At 42.3% G+C, this 20,315-nt stretch overlaps 1 protein-coding gene across 2 annotated transcripts in view; it reads right to left on the bottom strand.

Moving 5' to 3' along the window:
* LOC143280238 (uncharacterized) overlaps positions 1 to 20,315 on the bottom strand; it is a 188,346-nt gene that overhangs the window by 21,047 nt on the left and 146,984 nt on the right. For both annotated transcript variants that reach the window (XM_076584874.1, XM_076584881.1), the window contains 12 exons: positions 19,942 to 20,066; positions 18,237 to 18,488; positions 16,309 to 16,465; positions 14,481 to 14,714; positions 11,664 to 11,959; positions 9,646 to 9,786; positions 9,303 to 9,398; positions 7,520 to 7,717; positions 6,373 to 6,643; positions 5,148 to 5,338; positions 1,981 to 2,142; positions 960 to 1,121 (listed from right to left, as the gene is read on the bottom strand). In XM_076584874.1, coding sequence (XP_076440989.1) covers positions 960 to 1,121; positions 1,981 to 2,142; positions 5,148 to 5,338; positions 6,373 to 6,643; positions 7,520 to 7,717; positions 9,303 to 9,398; positions 9,646 to 9,786; positions 11,664 to 11,959; positions 14,481 to 14,714; positions 16,309 to 16,465; positions 18,237 to 18,488; positions 19,942 to 20,066 — 2,285 coding nt within the window. The remainder of the gene's footprint in view (positions 1 to 959; positions 1,122 to 1,980; positions 2,143 to 5,147; positions 5,339 to 6,372; positions 6,644 to 7,519; positions 7,718 to 9,302; positions 9,399 to 9,645; positions 9,787 to 11,663; positions 11,960 to 14,480; positions 14,715 to 16,308; positions 16,466 to 18,236; positions 18,489 to 19,941; positions 20,067 to 20,315) is intronic.

The following is a 20,315-nucleotide window of genomic DNA, read 5'->3' as shown; positions in this document are numbered from 1 at the left end:
GAGGAGTCAGTTTCAAGGAGGAATAAGTTTCAGTTTCAGTTACAATGAAGAGTAAGTTTTAGTTTCAGTTACAAGGAGTCAGTTTCACTTACAAGGAGGAGTCCGTTTCAGTTTCAGTTACAAGGAGTCAGTTTCAGTTTCAGTTACAAGGAGTCAGTTTCACTTACAAGGAGAAGTCAGTTTCAGTTACAAGGATTCAGTTTCACTTACAAGGAAGAGTCCGTCTCAGTTTCAGTTACAAGTAGTCAGTTTCAGTTACAAGGAAAAGTCAGTTTCAGTTCCAGTTACAAGGAGTCAGTTTCACTTACAAGGAGGAGTCCGTTTAATTTTCAGTTACAAGGAGTCAGTTTCACTTACAAGGAGAAGTCCGTTTCAGTTTCAGTTACAAGGAGTCAGTTTCACTTACAAGGAGGAGTCCGTTTCAGTTTCAGTTACAAGGAGTCAGTTTCACTTACAAGGAGAAGTCCGTTTCAGTTTCAATTACAAGGAGTCAGTTTCACTTACAAGGAGGAGTCCATTTCAGTTTCACTTACAAGGAGAAGTCCGTTTCAGTTTCAGTTACAAGGAGTCAGTTTCACTTACAAGGAGAAGTACGTTTCAGTTTCAGTTACAAGGAGTCAGTTTCACTTACAAGGAGGAGTCCGTTTCAGTTTCAGTTACAAGGAGTCAGTTTCACTTACAAGGAGAAGTCCGTTTCAGTTTCAGTTACAAAGAGTCAGTTTCACATACAAGGAGAAGTCCGTTTCAGTTTCAGTTACAAGGAGTCAGTTTCACTTACAAGGAGGAGTCCGTTTCAGTTTCAGTTACAAGGAGTCAGTTTCACTTAAAAGGAGAAGTCCGTTTCAGTTCCAAAGAGGTGTTGTGTCAGTTTCTTTTCTTTTTTTTTTCCTTTTTTTTTTTCATGAACAAAGACTGTGAGCACAAGACAACACCAGCACCAACAAGAACAAATCACTCACTGGCACACTGCTCAGCCCCTGTGGCACCTGGCCGCTCCGTGCTCTGACCCGCCGGACAGTTGCGACACGACCTCTGACCCCTGCTGTCCTGGTACTGACCCTGAGGGCACAGCTCACATTTCCCTGACGACGGGTCGTAGTAACTGCCTGCCGAGCACACCTCTGACGGGGACGCAAGATCATCATCAAAATCAACAATAGTTTCATGGATCTAGTTTCTTCTATATGGTCATGTATTGTGTGTGTTTGCATGGATGTGTATGTGTCTTTGTGTATGTGTGAGTGCATGTGTGTTTGTCTGTGTGTGTCTCTGTGTGTGTATGTATGTGTGCATGCATGTGTGTGTGAGTGTGTGTGTTTGCGTGTGTGTTGTGGTTTGTGTGTGACATATTACTGCAAAGCGCTCTGAGCTGGTGGAAAGCGCTATGTAGATGTACTTTAATAAATATCATTACTCTTAAACACAATCAGCAGAAGGCATATATGGTTCTCTTTAAAGTAATGATTTCAGGTAAAAAGTCTGGCCAGCAGATAAGTACCAAAACAAGCTTGTTCACAATCAACTCACAATAGTAACATGAAATTATATATAATTTTTTTTTTTTTAAACCACCAGAAAAATGACACAAAATAAGCTTCTTCACAATAACTCACAACACGTACATGATATTGTCACCAAAAAGAAAAAAAAAAAAATCCCAGAAAAATAATGCAAAACAAGCTTGTTCACAATAACTCTAAAAATACTCTCATAAATCTATCACCAAAATGAACACACACACACACACACACACACACACACACACACACACACACACACACACACACACACACACACACACACACACACAAATGAAACACACACACACAAAAAAAACCCGCAGAAAAAAAACACAAAATCTCGACTCTTCCCAACAAACTCTCACACAATACTCACATCAAACCATCACACACACACAAACACCACCACCACCAACAACAACACACACACAACAACAGCCCCAAATAGTCAAACCCCTACCAAAGCAGTCACTGGGAGAGGTGGAGCCTGGAGCATTGGTGGTGGTGCCGTCAGGGCAGGACTGACACTGGAACTGTCGCGGTGCCTCGCTGTACCTCCCCTCCCCGCACACCTGGCAGTCGTCAGCACTGCTGTTGTAGAAGTGGCCCTCAGGGCAGTCCACTGCACGACACAGTACACACTTCCGGGTCATCATTACACGCTGGAGTCGTCATTACAGACACGTTACACACTGGAGTCATCATTATAATTATACACACTACACGCTGGAGTCATTATTGCATACATGTTACATATTACACACAGAGGTCTTCAAGGCAGTCCACTGCATGACACAGTACACACTTCCGGGTCATCGTTACACGCTGGAGTCGTCATTACAGACACGTTACACACTGGAGTCATCATTATAATTATACACACTACACGTTGGAGTCATTATTGCATACATGTTACATATTACACACAGAGGTCTTCAAGGCAGTCCACTGCACGACAAAGTACACACTTCTGGGTCATCGTTACACGCTGGAGTCATCATTACAGACACGTTATACACTGAAGTCATGATTATGCACACACTACACGCTGGAGTCATTATTGCATACGTATTACGTATTACACACAGAGGTCTTCAGGGCAGTCCACTGCACGACACAGTACACGCTTCCGGGTCATCGTTACACGCTGGAGTCGTCATTACAGACACATTATACATTGGAATCATCATTATAATTATGCACACTACACGCTGGAGTCATTATTGCATACATGTTACATATTACACACAGAGGTCTTCAGGGCAGTCCACTGCACGACACAGTACACGCTTCCGGGTCATCGTTACACGCTGGAGTTGTCATTACAGACACATTATACATTGGAATCATCATTATAATTATGCACACTACACGCTGGAGTCATTATTGCATACATGTTACATATTACACACAGAGGTCTTCAGGGCAGTCCACTGCATGACACAGTACACACTTCCGGGTCATCGTTACACACTGGAGTCGTCATTACAGACACGTTACACACTGGAGTCATCATTATAATTATACACACTACACGCTGAAGTCATTATTGCATATGTATTACATATCACACACTGAGGTCTTCATTACACACTGGGGGCATCATTACATACACACTACACGCTGGGGTCATCATCACACACATTACACACTGGAGTCATCATTACACACACATTATACATTAGTCATCATTACACACACATTATACACTGTAGTCATCGTTACACACACATTACACACTGTAGTCATCATCACACACACACATTATACACTAGTCATCATTACACACACATTATACACTGTAGTCATCATCACACACACATTATACACTGTAGTCATCATTACACACACATTACACACTGTAGTCATCATCACACACACATTATACACTGTAGTCATTGTTACACACACATTACACACTGTAGTCATCATCACACACATTACACACTGTAGTCATCATCACACACACATTATACACTGTAGTCATTGTTACACACACATTACACACTGTAGTCATCATCACACACACATTATACACTGTAGTCATCATCACACACACATTATACACTGTAGTCATCATCACACACACATTATACACTGTAGTCATTGTTACACACACATTACACACTGTAGTCATCATCACACACACATTATACACTGTAGTCATCATCACACACACATTATACACTGTAGTCATCATTACACACACATTACACACTGTAGTCATCATCACACACACATTATACACTGTAGTCATCATCACACACACATTATACACTGTAGTCATCATTACACACACATTACACACTGTAGTCATCATCACACACACATTATACACTGTAGTCATTGTTACACACACATTACACACTGTAGTCATCATCACACACACATTATACACTGTAGTCATCATTACACACACATTATACACTGGAGTCATCATTACACACACATTACACACTGTAGTCATCATCACACACACATTATACACTGTAGTCATCATTACACACATATTATACACTGGAGTCATCATTACACACACATTACACACTGGAGTCATCATTACACACACATTATACACTGGAGTCATCATTACACACGCATTACACACTGTAGTCATCATCACACACACACATTATACACTGGAATTTATCATTACACACACATTATACACTGGAGTCATCCTTACATACACATTACAGGCTGGAGTCATCATTACATACACATTACACACTTGGGTCACTGCATTGCAAATATGTATAAGATGAGCATGGGAATACATAACATGGGGAATACATAACATGGTTGTCTATATGCAAGATGTGTCCGGGAGTATGTAACATGCATGTATTACATCTGAGATGAGTTGCTCTTGCTGTTTTTTGGGGTTGTTTTTCATAATAAAATCTGATATGAGTCTGGGAAAAAAAATAACATATAAATCTGAGATGAGTATGTGAATAAACACTTCTCAAAAGAAAGAAAACATTTTTTTTTTTTATATTACGCAATGCAGTCAACATCACACACAAGAGTCAGCATCGCTCATTGTTATTATCATCGACTATATTCACTAGTCTTTCTGTCTGTTTTTGTTACAGATTCGTGTTTGTTTTTTGCACTTACACATGCATGCACACACACACATGCACACAAACACACAAACATACACACACACACTCCCACACACACAAACACACATCAATCCTCACCCACAACCACCCTCACCTACACCCACAAACCAACAACAGCACACACCAGTTTCAGTTTCTCAAGGAGGCGTCACTGCGTTCGGACAAATCCATATACGCTACACCACATCTGCTAGGCAAATGCCTGACCAGCAGCATAACCGAATGCCTTGAGCGCATGCTTATAAATATATTTGTATACCTATCAGAGTGGATTTCTTCGACATAATTTTGCCACAGGACAACACTCTCGTTGCCATGGGTTCTTTTTCAGTGCGCCAAGTGCTTGCTGTGCACGGGACGGGAACTCAGGTTTATCATTTCATCTGGATGACTAGACACTCAGTTTGATCATCCAGAGATCAGAGATCATTCGAGAGCAGGATTCGATTCGAACCCAGAACGCACACCAGAGAACAAAAAACTACCCAACACTCACAACAGGTCCTGGTCACGTTATCGGCGGCTCCCAGCACTCGCAGCACCTGTCCCGGCAGACACACAAAGTCCAGGGACAGGTGGGAAGACGAGGGGTCTGCCGTGAAGTTGGCGTCGTCAAAGTGACCTTGTTTCATGGACGTGATGATCTCCTCCGCCAGCCACTGGCCGTTGGCCTTTTGCACCGCCCCGCTGTGTGGTGTGCGGAAAGACAAGTTGAATTCTTTTCTTTCTTTTTTTTTTTAACTTTTTTTTTTTTTTTTTCAATTTCCATTCATTATTAACATGTGTCAATGCAAGACAAATTCTTTTCTTTTTATAAAACATTTTCTCTTTTAAATTTCCTTTTTTTTTTTATTAACATGTGTCAATACAAGACAATTCTTTTTTTTTTTGGGGGGGGGGGGGGGGGTAGAGGGGGGATACTTTTTTTTTAATTTCCATTTTTTTATTACCACAAACAGAATTAACATGAATATATTATGAAAAAAAGGGGGGACAAAATAATTGAAACACACACACACAAAAAGCAAATAAAAATGATAAAAACATGATGACATACAAATGTTGTTTTTTTTTAGGAAAACTATCACAATTAAATCAATGAATATAAGAAAGATTCTTTATCATCAAAGTTAACAGATGAGCAAAGCACATGCTTTTTTTGTTCCTTTTTTTTTTTTTTTTTTTCATCCAGAAATCATAGTCATTGCATGTGTGCGTGTGGTGGGAGAGGGGGAAGTATATGGATATATTTGGAGATGTGTGTGCATGTGTGTGTGTGCACATATTTTTGATGCCACGCACTATGTATATGTCCTGGGCTCTGGGAGTTGTGGCTACGGATGTGTGAGCAAATTCATTGAATGTCTGCACACACTCACACACACACACACACACACACACACACACACACACAATATACAAACACACAAACTATATACAAAAAACACACATACACACAATATATAAATACAAACACACACACACAATATACCAATATATAAAAATACACACACACACACACACACACTATACAAACACACACATACATCCATAATTTACAAACACACACAAATGACACACACACACACACTCTCTCTCTCTCACACACACACACACAACATACACAGCACACAACAAACTCACACACACACGGCACATAAACCCCCCACTCACCAACCGCTCCCATACACCCCCCCCCCCCCCCCAACACACCCACCCACCTATTCGCCGGCAGATCCAGACTGATGGCCACCTGGTACCGACTCGTCACATCCCGCCTTCGTCGTCGCCCCCCTCCTTCATCCCCGTCACAGGTGACGCTGAAGCCGTGCTCGTAGTCACAGGACTCCTGTTGGCACAGGCCCAGGAACAGGTCCAGCTCCGTCATGATGGTGGAGAATCGAACCTTCAGCTGTGCGCGGAACTCCTCCGAACATGCAGGGCCCCGCACCCCCACCACCCCGACCAGCGTCACTTCTGGGTCCATGGTCACTGTCACAGACGTCGTCATCATTGGTTTTGTGTTTGTCTTGGGAGGTACTGTGGCGTGCATGTATGTGTGTGTGTGTATGAAACATGGCAGGCACATTGCTAATGGTTTTGACAGTCACTGGGAACGTCGAGGTTTTTTTTATTTTTCATATTCAGCATTGATTGTTTCTCTTTTTAAAAAGGAAATTTTCTTCCTAACATTACGATTATCTGACATACTTATCATGCCCTCAAGTGCATACTCCGACAACATGTGCAATTCCTCCTTTTTGTGAGTCGATTGAGTGATTTTTTTTAATTGTAATTCAAATATTTCATTCTGACCCCACCGTCCACTGTCCTGTTTCCCTATATTCACAAACAACTCACCCCCTCCTCTCCTGCTAAAGCAGTAAAAATAAAAATGAAAAAAAATTTTTGAATATCAATCTGACATGAAATAATTTTTATTGGTGGTAAAATTTTAAAAAAATCATGTCACATTGCACACACACACACACACACATGAACACACAGCACACACACACACACACACACACACACACACACACACACATGCACACTCAAACACACACACACATGAACACACAACAACACACACACATACACACAAACACACACACACATGCACATACACACTCAAACACACACACATGAACACACAACAACACACACACATACACAAACACACACAACACACACACATACACACCCACACACACACACGCACACATACACACATGAAAGTAAATATAGAATGACATTTTCTTTTTTGAATGATAAAACAAAAAGCAAAAAAAAAAAAAAAAAACAAACATCAACACAAGAAAAACAACAACACAGACACACAAAACAAGATAACGCCACAGAACTCACAAGTACACGGTGGGAAACGGAAGGGATTTCCCTGTGGTGGATCCCAGAATCCCAGCTTGCCACAGGTGTAGAAAGGGGGAGGCAGGGTGAGGAAGGAGAAGGAGGGGAGGCAGGCGATGGAGCAGAAGCTGCCCTGTAGCCAAGTCTGACACACCTTGGCCCCGTTCTTTGGGGCAGGGGGCTCCACACAGTCATAGGCTGAAACGTCCACACATGATGATCATGATGATGATAATATGGATACTTATACAGCACCTGTCCTGGGAAGGCCTTGCAGATGACCGCAACAGATGGAGAAGCACTCTCAAGAATCAGCTACAGATTGATGAGGACAAACTGTCAGCTGCTGCAGCAGAAAAGCGAGCTCGCAGAAAAGGGACGGCAGCCGACAGACCAGCATCAGCTTACACATGTGATCGCTGCGACAGAGACTCTCTCGCATCGGTCTCTACAGTCATAGGCGACACTGCTTGGTCCAAGCAGACAGCCGAATTAGACGTTAGGTCGGATATACTCTATCCATGGTCAGACATGACCGAAGGAGGCCTACTACTACTACCTTGGTCCAAGACCAAGCTCTCAGCGCTTTACAAAAACAGATTCATTTGCACAACAAGCTCCATACCTGGGTAGAGCCAACTGACGAGATGCCTTTCCACGCTCATCATTTGTTTCCTGTGTCATTCAATCAAGTTTCAGTCACGCGCACATACACGCTCATACAGCCATGTAACGATTTACACGTAAGACTGTTTTGTTTATTTGCCGTGCCATGTTGGCAGCCATACTCCATTTTCAGGGGTGTGCATGCTGGGTAAGTTCTTGTTTCCATAACCCACCACGGCTGATCTTTACAGGATCTTTAACATACGTATTTGATCTTCTGCTTGTGTATTTACATAGATGGGGTTCAGGCACATCAACATCCATGCAGTACAGCACCATATCACACCTACTTCAAGTTCAGTTTCAGTTTCCAAGGTGTCAAAGCATGCCGACTGATCCATATGCACTCTACCACATCTGAGCATATGACTGATCTTTAAGCAAAAAACACACAGCATAGTTTAAGTCATGGAGTTCATTAACTCAAACTCCTGACTCACGGTAAGAAGTCTTCATGACTGACACGTGATTGCCTGCATGAGATATGATTGGTGAAATCCTGTGTTTTTGTATGATATCTCTTCATGCCATGATACAATATATGAATTCAGAATAAAAATTACAGAAATTACTCACTTATCTACATGAATGTGATATTGCTTGAATGTAAGGAATGTGAGAGAGATGGAAAGAGAGAGAGACAGAAAGAGGGTGGGTGTGACAGAAAGAGAGAGGGGGGGGCTGGGTGTGACAGAAAGAGAGAGAGAGAGAGAGAGAGACAGAAAGAGGGTGGGTGTGACAGAAAGAGAGAGAGAGAGAGAGAGAATGGGTGTGACAGAAAGAGAGAGAGAGAGAGGGTGGGTGTGACAGAAAGAGAGAGAGAGAGAGAGAGAGAGAATGGGTGTGACAGAAAGAGAGAGAGAGAGAGAGAGAGGGTGGGTGTGACAGAAAGAGAGAGAGAGAGAGAGAGAGAGAGAATGGGTGTGACAGAAAGAGAGAGAGAGAGAGAGAATGGGTGTGACAGAAAGAGAGAGAGAGAGGGTGGGTGTGACAGAAAGAGAGACAGGGAGAGAGGGTGGGTGTGACAGAGAGAGAGAGGGGAGCGGGGGTAAGACTGGGAGAGAGAGAGAGACAGGGGGAAGGGGAGAGAGAGAGAGAACTGAACCAATCAACTTACGTTTGATAATTATTTCAAAGGAGCACTCTGCAGAGTTGTTTTCTGCATCGTACGCCACATAGGTCACCAGGTACTCCCCCTGACGGAATGCTTGGCCTTAACACACACAGGACACAAGATACAAGATAAAAGAACATTACCTCAGTTAGGCAACAGTCCTTCACTCACACTCATACTTGTCAACGGCATTCAAGGAGTTAATGTTGATAGAGAACAGCATACTTGAACTTGAAAACCAGTAATCTATTACAACATAAAAAGCCTCACACACACACACACACACACACACACACACACACACACACAAGAAATATAAGAATGAGCTACAGGAGCCCCCTCTAACCTGAGCGGTGTGTCTGCTGAATTCTGACAATGGCCATGTTGTCTTCGAACTCAGGCTCCTCCCATGTCACTGTCACCATGGCCGTGTTCTGGGTCACACTTTGATCACCGGGGCATGACACCACTGTCGGGGCCACCTTGTCTGTTCCACCCAACACACACACACACACAGGATATCAGTATCCCACATCACAGGCATCTTGCTCCAGTTTCAGTTTCCAGTTTCAAGGTGTAAGTGTGTCGACTGATCCATATTTGATACACCACATCTGCTTAAAAAACAAGGAAATTTTCTTCCTAAAGAGGGCGCTAGCCAGGGGGACAACGGGGAGGTTACCTACTTCCGGGAGGTTATCAGCCATAGTACTTTCGTTTTCTCCGCATAGGCGGATAGTAGTTTGCACAGGACAGGAATGTCAGACCCCTGCCGGAGTCTGCACTAGTTGGGTCACGGTTAAGTATGTGTAATTAAAATTACATTTAAGTAATATACTTACCGTGACCCACTAGTGCAGACTCCGACAGGGGTCTGATTCCTGTCCTGTGCAAACTACTACCCGCCTATGCGGAGAAAACGAAAGTAGCTACGGCCGATAACCTCCTGAAGTAGGTTACCTCCCCTGTGCATCCCTGACTAGCGCCCTCTTTTTCCAGCAGCCATCTTGACTCCTGCTCCTGTGCTCTGCATATGGCTAAGTTGTTTTTTGGTGGTTTTTTTTTGTATTTTCTGTCTGTCTATTGATTCTTTGACGCTCTTGTTTTGTGTATATGATGGTCCTGGCTTGAAAGCCAAAACAAACAGAATAAACATCAAAGTAAATACATTAAAATATGATGAAATAAAAGATATATATACAAGGCAAAGGAGTGAAATATAATAAAGAATTTTACTGGCCCAAATTTTCCAAGGTGTCCAAGCATGCAAACTGATCAGCAGCAAAGTCTGACAGCTAAGTCTTTATCCAGTAATGTCAGTTTCCAAAGTTCTTTTCATGTTATAAGAATTTCAGACATCATGATTCTGAACGCAGACCTTCTTCTTCTTCTTCTGCGTTCACTCGTATGCACACGAGTGGGCTTTTACGTGTATGACCGTTTTTACCCCGCCATATAGGCAGCCATACTCCGTTTTCGGGGGTGTGCATGCTGGGTATGTTCTTGTTTCCATAACCCACCAAACGCTGACATGGATTACAGGATCTTTAACGTGCGTATTTGATCTTCTGCTTGCATATACACACGAAGGGGGTTCAGGCACTAAGCAGGTCTGCACATATGTTGACCTGAGAGATCGTAAACATCTCCACCCTTTACCCACCAGGCGCCGTCACCATGATTCGAACCCGGGACCCTCAGATTGAAAGTCCAATGCTTTAACCATTTGGCTATTGCGCCCGTCTGAACGCAGACCAAAAGCATACAAAATACCAGTGAAGCAAGCGCACAAGACAAAATCAGTTCAGCACCACAGAACGTAAGTCTTTTGCAAATACATTTGTTTCTCTTGTTCATCATGCTACCATTTTATGTATGTGAAACATTATCTTAATGATGTACTGTCTTTTGCTGTCCTGTCACACGCATGCCAGTTTTCCTTGTATTTTCCATGAGGACACCAAACTGATCTGATTGATGATTGAACTGACTGATTGATTGACTGATTCATCGATTGATAATTTTGTCAAATGTGGCCTGTTCAATAAAAAAAACCAACTGGTTTGACTGACTGACTGACTGATTGATTGATTGATTGATTGATTGATTGATTGATTGATAATTTCTTGAAATGTGAACCTCCACTTAAAAGGGCTGTAGGCTATTCAGTAAACTGGTTTGACTGACTGACTGACTGACTGACTGACTGATTGATTGATTGATTGATTGATAATTTCATGAAATGTGAACCTCCACTGAAAAGGGTTGTGGGCTATTCAACAAACTGTTGTCAGCGTCACTGTCAGTGTCAGTGTCAGCGTCACTGTCAGTGTCAGTGTCAGCATCAGTGTCAGCGCCTCCCACCTGTCTGCAGGCTGCAGTAAGTCCCGTGAAACCCTGCAGGGCACTGCGACCTCCCACACAGGGCCGGCTCCACCACCCTCACCCCCCCCTCCAGGTAGGCGTCAGCGTGCGTCCAGGTGAACATGTCGCCAGAGGGCTGGGGGTGGCTGCAGTTGGCGGCCATGTTCACTACTTGGTCGTCGCTGAGCACCGCCGAGAACACGTTGGCTTGGCTTATCTCCCCCTGGAAGTGTGTGTCTGAGGATTGTAGGGTTGTCGGGTCGGTGCTGGCAGGATGAGCCAGAAGCAGCTTCACTCTGTGTGATGAAGGATCAGAGGGTGAGTTGACGTGAAAAACTTTTCTTCTTTCTTTCTTTTTCTTTTGTCTTTTTTGGGGGTGTGGGGGGAGGATTTTTGTTCAAATTTTAGCATGATGACAAAACATACATACATGCATTAATAATGCTCAGAAGTTTGTGAGAAACATTCAGCGCTTCAGTGTTTACATACAGACTGAGGCAGAATATCCTAAATGTGTTCACACAGAAATATATGCACATGTACACACACATGTACACACAAACACACACATGTACACACACACACACACACACACACACATGCACTCACAAATACACAGACAAATCTATTCATTGACACAAAAACACATGCACACACACATTAAACACATTTTGTATTGACAGAGAGCAAAAAAAACAAACCCAAACCCAGACCAGGCAGTACTCTACTGCACCACTGTCTAAATATTCGGAAAACAATTACTCCATTCACACAAAACGAGTCTTGAGAATGGTTTGTAAGCACTGTAAACCTGCTCCATAAGCAAAGTGCCATCACACATTATGAAGGCAGTACTCTACTGCACCACTGTCTAAATATTCGGAAAACAATTACTCCATTCACACAAAACGAGCCTTGAGAATGGTTTGTAAGCACTGTAAACCTGCTCCATAAGCAAAGTGCCATCACACATTATGAACTGTAGAAAAGTTTGCAAGCAAAGTGCCATCACACATTATGAACTGTAGAAAAGTTTGCAAGCAAAGTGCCATCACACTCTATGAACTGTACAAAAGTTTGCAAGCAAAGTGCCATCACACATTATGAACTGTAGAAAAGTTTGCAAGCAAAGTGCCATAACACATTATGAACTGTAAAAAAGTTTGCAAGCAAAGTGCCATAACACCACGTGAACAGTGCAAAAAGTCCTGTGCTTTGTTGTCCTTTCCGTGTTTTACCAGCAAAACGTTTCTACACGTTAATAACAAACAGTAAAGAGGTGTTTTACCAGCAAAACGTTTCTACACGTTAATAACAAACAGTAAAGAGGTGTTTTACCAGCAAAACGTTTCTACACGTTAATAACAAATAGTAAAGAGGTGTTTTACCAGCAAAACGTTTCTACACGTTAATAACAAACAGTAAAGAGGTGTTTTACCAGCAAAACGTTTCTACACGTTAATAACAAATAGTAAAGAGTGGTAACTCTCTCCATTCACAAGGTGCACAACTTTAAGTCAATGCTGCGTATGCTAACGATTCAGCGAGCACACACAGGTAAGTAAAGGGTGCACTGGAACAAACCCAGACACTTCCTCAAAAAGGAAGCGCCAGTCTTGTCCTTATATTGATCATCTGACATGTGCACACAGCAGCAATGACAGAAGAAATCTGCAAACAGCAAATTAACTTTTGCTGCAGACTGGCACAGCCTTTTAACTCACACAGTGCGGCCAGTCCTCTCTTCTCCTCTACACAGACCCCTCGGATGTCCAGTGGGTGTCTGAATGACCCATCCTTTAGCTTACGTCATCAGAATTGTGGTATTCTTTGTCAACATTCACCTCTTCAGTATAAGAGCCTTCCACTTGCAATATTTTGATGATGGCAACTGGGGTGAAACGCTGTTAACGTCGTCTCTTTTGCCGTTCGTATGGAGAGAGTTAATCCTGAGTAAGGTATACAGGATATACAGACAATACAGAATAAAAACATGGTTGCCTCAATGATTTTTTTTTTTTTTTACTTGAAGTTTGCTTGAATTCAAGTCTAAAACCTCGTCAGTTGAAATCTGAGTTTAGCTCTCAGACTATTATCAAATTCATTATGGACCAAGTATTGTTCTAATGTCAAAAGCATATGCTTTAGTAACCTGACAATTAAGCATATAATTTTTTACTGTAGCTTGATGAAGCCTTATGTACACGAAAGTGTGTCTTCACAAGTGACTGAGAACGCTGATGTTTTTGACTTTTTGCATCAATTATCAGTTGTTTCGCTTGTCAGTTTAACAACTTCTCTTTTACAAAGTCCTTTAAGTAAATTCCTGTAATTGTATTCAGATATTTTTTTTCAAATTTCACCCTCATTTCACCCTCATTTGCCCAGTTTCCCCCAACCTTCCATTCATTCACATCTCCCACCCCTTCCAACCGATAATACTCAAATGTATTCATAAATACTTTAACAAAATGTCTTCAGTCACCGATATGTGTGACGGGAGATAAAACAAAATTCCTCCTTGACTTGAAATGGATAGACAATGAGGCCAGGAGAACAAATCAATAAAAAATAGTAAAGAGTGGTGACTCTCTCCATTCACAGAGGTACACACACTTCAAGTCTATGCTGCTTATGATACTGGTGATTCAGCTAGAATACAGGTAAATAAAAATATCAATATCTACACATTACCTGTCAGGCAGTGAATAAAATCATTCCTCTCAACACATTACCTGTCAGGATGAACACAAAATCATTCATATCTACACATTACCTTTCAGGCAGTGAATAAAATCATTCCTCTCTACACATTACCTGTCAGGTAGAGACACCTCCGCTCCATAGTTCTCCTCAGCAGTTTTCACCCCGTCCACATAGACATGGTGAACACTTCCTGTCCACTGGTAACACACGTGGTGCCACCTGCCGTCCCTCACCCTGACAGGGAAACGGCGCGGCTCCCGCTCCCCCTCCAGTGACACGGAGATGACCTCCCCTGTCATGTCCAGCATGACATCGTCTGTTACAGCCTCCCTGCCGCCATCCACCCTGCACATTGGACAAGCAGAGATGCCAACCCCTGTCAAGTGTATGAAGGAACAATCAGGAAATCTGGCAGGAGTATTTTGAATTTGGTAGGAACACTCCGGCTCCAAGCCACACCAGCAAAATGTACATTCTATCTACAAGGCATACAACCACTTGGGCCTACCTAAAATAAAGTGTAACTGCTATGATTAAGCTGACTGGTCCACTCAATGCTGTTTCGATGTTAACATGCACACGATCAGCTAAGCATCATCACGTGAGACCAAGGTTAGAAGTGACTGCCCTGGCCTCGTGATCAATAGGTCTAGAGCATCTGGTTAAATTTATGATAAGAAAGCATGTGACATTGCTATGTAGTCGAAAATGAACTCATCGGAACAATTTTGACGTTAACATAACATCAGAACAAACTGCGATCGAGCATAGCAAAATACAGCGAAATCGTAACAGTTGGCATCTTTGGGTCACGAGGTATACAGGACACAATCAGCCAGGATTCCCACATAATTATATGACCTAACTAAATTTCCATTATGTTTTTCGTACATTTTCCAAACCAGATTGAAAGTTTTCTGTACCAAAGACAAAGTCAAAGTGATTAAAAAAGTTTGTATGCTGCAACACTGATGAAGAGACTGGTGGATATCCTGGTGTCAATGTTTTCACCACTTTTTGTGCTCATTCCTTTGTTTCTTTGTTTTGTCAGTTCTTTAACTCTTTATTTATTTGTATTTGTATTTGTATTTCTTTTTATCACAACAGATCTCTCTATTTGAAATTCGGGCTGCTCTCCCCAGGGAGAGCGCGTCGCTACACTACAGCGCCACCTTTTTTTTTTCCTGCGTGCAGTTTTATTTGTCTTTCCTATCCAAGTGGATTTTTCTACAGAATTTTGCCAGGAACAACCCTTTTGTTGCCATGGGTTCTTTTACGTGCACTAAGTGCATGCTGCACACGGGACCTCGGTTTATCATCTCATCCAAATGACTAGTGTCCAGACCACCACTTAAGGTCTAGTGGAGGGGGAGAAAAAATTGGCAGCTGAGCCATGATTCAAACCAGCGCGCTCAGATTCTCTCGCTTCCTAAGCGGTGGACGCATTACCTCTAGGCCATCACTCCACTGTTTAATGGTAATGGTCACAGACTGTGTAAGCATTCTATGACTTTTTCTTGCCCTGATTGGCAAAATATATTTTTCCTCCAAGACTTTTCCTGCCCAGTAAATTGTTCTCTCATTTTTAATATTTTGATTTTAATACTTTTATACAGTGCTATGATACAAGTAGAAGCAAGCTCTAAGTGCTTTACAAATATTTTTTTTCAAGACTTTTCCATGGTTGAAATGACTCTGTTTACATTGGACTTTCTTAGCACATGCAGAGTCTTTCATCAAGACCAAAATGTGTTGTTTATGTCACACAAACTGCAGTCGTTTGCTGAACCTGCTGATTTTCAAGAAGAAAATATGTATGGCTTTTAAATGACTGTTGAATTGATAAAAAGACCCTTTGCTATGCATGCACACACACACACACACACACACGCACACACACACACGCACACACACACACACACACACACACAACCCCCACCTGGCCAGAGTGAACACGGTGCCGGACACCTCCGGTGAAGCGTATCTGACCCACAGACACACAGCCAGCTGTGAACCAGAAGGAACGTGGAGGTCAGGAGGCTGACACACTGACCCTTTCTTCCCGGGAAACAGCAGGTCAAAGCTTCCTGACTTCTCTGAAACCACACACACACACACACACACACACACACACTGGAGTCAAAACAATTTCAAGAAACTGATATGGATACTTCTCATCTCTCATCTCAGGCCCATAATGACTAAAGTAGTCGTTGGGGGAAACCTGAGGACCGCAGATGCAACCTCCCTTCTCCATCTGTCTCCGTCAGCAGCCGCCAGCAGCAGCTCACGTGTATGGAGTCCGGTCCATTGTTTGATGTTCTCATGCCAGTTCCTCTTCTTCTCCCGCCCTCAATGGTGCCTTGCATGATTGTTTTGGACAGACTGGTGTGTCGAGTGTTGTGCCCAAACCATATCAGTTTGCGTCTCTTCACAGTTGGAGAGCAAACTCTTAAGTGCGTTACAAACATGGAATTGTTTGCACAACACGCTGTCTGACTGGTTGGAGCCGCCTGAGAGCGGCCTTTGGGTGCTCATCCTTCGTTTTCTATGTTGTGCAGTCAGGTTTCAGTCACACACACACACACACACACACACACACACACACACACAACTTTTTGATTTAACCCTTTCACCGCCAGTCAAATTAGAGCACAAAATTCCCTTGTGGTATGAACACAGAAAAGACAGTGGCTAAGATTAGCTGGGGATTCCCTCTGCGATGTATAGAAAACAGGGCCTATCCTACCACTGAACATTGAGAGCAGTAGGTTCATGGATGACAGACCAATGAATGGTCACCTTTCAGTGACATGGGTCCTTTACCACACCTGTGCATAAATGCGAGCTTGGTGGTGAAAGGGTTAATCCTAATGCCCCACTGTTGGGTGCGGAGGCCAACAACATGTGTCACATTGAATCACGACTTCAGTAAAGCAATGAAAACAAGGATAACAAGAGAGGCAAGGCCTTCAAGACTCACTTGTGAATTTCCATGGCTTAGCAAAAGAAGTTCCTGTTTGAACTAAAAATGATAATAAATGACTCTGCTTGTTGTTGTGTCATGAATAAGAGGTCAAAGTAGTGCCAAGTTTAGGAGAGTACAAAAAATATAAATAAACTGTAAATTGCAGTTTGCATATAATTGAGGGCTTGCATTTTTTTATTTTTTGTGCCTCTTTCCGAGAGGTGGCAATAGTGTGTTTATAAACAAGAATGACTGGAAAGAACTGAATTTTTTCCTATTTGTTATGGCCAAATTTGGGGTCAACTGATCACAGTTTTTGCAGAGAAAATCTGTGCAATGTTAAAGTTACCACGTGACACACAGGCAACCCACACACACACACACGGACACACACACACACACTAACCGAACCATTGGGTTAAAACATAGACTCACTTTTGTTTACACAAGTGAGTCAAAAACAGGTTAAAAAACAAAATAAAGGAAATTCTTTTTCTTTTTTAAATCAAACTTTAACATATAAGTTCCACATGACAAACCACTCACCTTTCCCAAATTTTTATGAACATACTTTATGTTGCATTTTCTTCCCAGCATAAAATGCATTGCATATACCAAACACTGATGTAGGCAACTAATGTTTATTCAGCATTATTCTTTTTTTCAAATAAAATTATTTTTCAGAAAAAAAATAAACACAAAACAAACAAGATAGGATACAACAAGGATGCAATATAAACACAGTACAAACAGGATAAAAAAAAATGAACATAGTACAAACAGGACGCACGACACAAACAGGATACAATACAAACACACCACTTATATCAACCTGACACATCAGGGCAATATCTAGGCATCCCTCCAATGGTTCTTTCTCTGCTGTGTTTTTCACTCACCTTTCCCGCAGTCCATGCCTGTGAACTGTGGAGGGCACAGACAAGTTACGGCCCCTGACTGAGCGACACAGGTGGCGTTGTTCATACAAGAGTTACTGGCACTGCAGGGGTCATGTTGACAGAGATCGCCACTGTAGCCTGCGGGACACCGGCAGAGGAAACTCCCTTGGAGGTTGACGCAGGTGGCTTCGTTCAGGCAGGGGGAACTGTCACACTCGTTGACATCGTCTGAACATGTCTTCCCCGTGTAACCTAGACAACACAGTTTGTTTTTTCCCACTGGATCTTAATATCCATGAGCAATGTACCACACATGCACACTTGTGCTCGTGCACACACACACACACACACACACACACACACATCCACACACACATAAACATAAATAATATGCATACTTATACACACAAATGTATGCAACGACATGCACCCACACACTATTCAAATACTATAAAAATCCATCCTTAAATTTTCAAGTAAAACATTAAGGAATGGGTAGTTTAAAATCCACCACCCTGACATGGCCTTTGCACTTAGGTAAACTGAAAACAATACAACGACTGATCAGTTTCAGTTTCAGTAGCTCAAGGAGGCGTCACTGCATTCGGACAAATTCATATACGCTACACCGCATCTGCCAAGCAGATGCCTGACCAGCAGCGTAACCCAACAAGCTTAGTCAGGCCTTGAGAAAAAAAAAAAAAAGAACTACTACTATTAATAATAATATGTATAAGGCGCAAAAACTTGATGAAGTCAACTGTAAGCGTACAAAATAAAATAAAATAAATAACTAAATAAATAAATATATAACTAACTAACTAAATAAATAATAATAATTAAAAAAATAAAATAAAATAAATGAATAAATAATAATAATAACAATAAGATAAATAAATAAATAAATAAAAAAGACAACAATGATGATAAATAAGCAAATAAATGTAAAAAAAAAAAATGCAGACACACATTCACACATACACACACATATGCATAACAGATATGCACCAAACATGCAGTTTCACAGATATGAAAGCACAGTCAAATACACATAAACGTACATGAGTCCCAACACACACACACACACACACACACACACACACAACGATTGATCAAAGACTACTATTCATGTTCAGAAGTTTAACTCTCTCCATACGAACGGCGAAAGAGACGACGTTAACAGCATTTCAGCCCAATTACCATCATCAAAATATTGCAAGAGGAAGCCTCTAAAACTGAAGAGGTGAATGTTGACAAAGAATACCACAATTCTTACGACGGAAGCTAAAGGTTGGGTCATTCAGACACCCACTGGACATCCAAGGGGTCTGTGGAGAGGAGAAGAGAGGACTGGCCGTACTGAGTGAGTTAAGAAAAGTCAGCTACGAGAGCAATAAAATTAGTCAAAAGATACAGCAGATTATGCCTGCTGCAGGTATGCCAATGGAATGATGCAGACAGGAGACAAGTACACCAGGTGGGTGAGACAGGCCAGGAAAAGCAGTGCCAGCAAGTCCCCGACAGCCGCCACCATCCCCTGCCCACACTGCGTCAGAACCTTCCGTGCGCGGAATGGCCTGACCAGTCATCTGCGCACCCACAGAGCCCAACCCCCCCCCCCCCCCCCAGGATGACTAGATGGTCCTCGTCGATCCCGACGGACGAACCACAAACATCAGGTGGGAGGAAAGACAGGAGACCTTACCTGGCGGGCAGTAACACTTGAACCCATTCACAAGGTCACGACAGGTTCCGCCATTGGCACAGGGCTGGCTGAGGCAGTCGTCGATGTTGTGTTCACACAGGTCCCCTTCGTAACCTGGCTTATGCCTGGACAGAAAGGAACACCTCTTGATCAGCGGTGCACTGTTTCAAACAATCTCTCGCTTGTCACTGTTACCCTGTACACCTAGGTATAAACAGTTACTAAGGAGGACCCACGCATTTATAACTGATGAACTGTTGGAACCTGACTTTTTTAACCTTTTTCTTTCTTTATGTTTTTATACTTTAAAAAGAAATGAAAGTAGGAATTTGGAATCGAGTCAGAGCAGACAGAAAGTTGGTTTGAACAGTAAT

This window comes from Babylonia areolata, chromosome 1 (genome assembly GCF_041734735.1).
Source record: "Babylonia areolata isolate BAREFJ2019XMU chromosome 1, ASM4173473v1, whole genome shotgun sequence".
In the NCBI taxonomy this organism is placed as follows: Eukaryota; Metazoa; Mollusca; class Gastropoda; order Neogastropoda; family Buccinidae; genus Babylonia; species Babylonia areolata.
Note: the sequence above shows the minus strand (reverse complement) of the source record. Positions and strands in the feature narration are given on the sequence as shown.